We start from the raw sequence: 1321 nt of genomic DNA on the forward strand, positions 1-1321 counted from the left end.
TCCCCACCTTCTTGAGGCCGACGCAGAAGCGCCGGAAAACCTCCTTCATGTTGCCCCCCTTCTCCATGGAGATGACCCGGAGATGGTCCTCCTCGTTCACCCACACCAGGAACGTCTTGTTGTCGTTGTGCCTGGGGGGGGACGCCGGGTGAGACCCCCGGGGGACACCCAGGGACACCCCCAGGGACACCCAGGGACACCCAGGGACACCCAGGGACCCCCAGGGACATCCAGGGACACCCACAGGGACACCCAGGGACCCCCACAGGGACACCCAGAGACCCTCAGGGACACCCAGGGACCCCCAGAGACCCCCAGGGACACCCCCAGGGACACCCAGGTGACCCCCAGGGACCCCCAGGGACCCCCAGATACACCCAGGGACACCCAGGTGACCCCCCAGGGACACCCAGGGACACCCAGGGACCCCCAGGGACATCCAGGGACCCCCAGGGACCCTCAGGGACACCCAGGGACCCCCAGGGACACCCCCAGGGACCCTCAGGGACACCCAGGGACCCCCAGAGACCCCCAGGGACACCCAGGGACCCCCACAGGGACACCCAGGGACACCCAGGTGGGATCCAGACTCCTGGGTGTCCCTTTCTCCCCCTCCAGGTGGGATCCAGGTATGTGGGTGCCCTTCCCTCCCCTCCCGGGTGCATCCCCCTCCCCAGTCACCCCCCAGTTGCCCCCAGTCGCCCCCCAGTCGCCCCCAGTCGCTCCCCAGTCGCCCCCAGTCGCTCCCCAGTGGTCCCCAGCGCCCCCCCCGTGCCCACCAGATGCCGCGGGCGTCGGGCCAGTCCCGGGCCATGCCCGAGGCGAGGAGCAGCGGGGACACGGGTTTGTCGAAGAGGAAATGGTCGTCGATGAGCTGCTGCTGCTCCTGCTCCGTCATCGCCTTCAGGGGGTAGTAGCGGCCCTTGAACTCCCCGTCCAGGCTGTTCAGCGCTGCGGGAGGGGCGGGGTCAGAAAGGGGACACGCCCCCGGGCACGCCCGCCCCGCCGGGACCACGCCCGCCCCACCAGGACCACGCCCACCCGCCCAAAATCCACCCAAACCCGCCCGAACCCCGCCCGAACCCACCCCCAGAGCCCCTCGTGGGGCCCGCCTGGAGAGAAACCACGCCCACAGATGGACACGCCCACCCGACTAGGACCACGCCTACTCCACCAGGACCACGCCCACCCCACCAGGACCACGCCCCCCCGCCCAAAATCCCCCCAAACCCGCCCGAACCCCGCCCGAACCCACCCCCAGAGCCCCTCGTGGGGCCCGCCTGGAGAGAAACCACGCCCACAGATGGACACGCCCACCCGA

At 70.6% G+C, this 1321-nt stretch overlaps 1 protein-coding gene across 1 annotated transcript in view; it reads right to left on the reverse strand.

The window, feature by feature from the left end:
* The window catches only part of LOC108510395 (creatine kinase M-type-like), a 9036-nt gene that overhangs the window by 2502 nt on the left and 5213 nt on the right, over positions 1–1321 (reverse strand). Inside the window, exons 5-6 of the mRNA XM_017840073.1 lie at positions 780–1112; positions 8–131 (exon numbers count right to left, since the gene is read on the reverse strand). Coding sequence (XP_017695562.1) covers positions 8–131; positions 780–1112 — 457 coding nt within the window. The remainder of the gene's footprint in view (positions 1–7; positions 132–779; positions 1113–1321) is intronic.

This window comes from Lepidothrix coronata, unplaced genomic scaffold, assembly GCF_001604755.1.
Source record: "Lepidothrix coronata isolate B3197 unplaced genomic scaffold, Lepidothrix_coronata-1.0 Scaffold788, whole genome shotgun sequence".
Classification (NCBI taxonomy): Eukaryota; Metazoa; Chordata; class Aves; order Passeriformes; family Pipridae; genus Lepidothrix; species Lepidothrix coronata.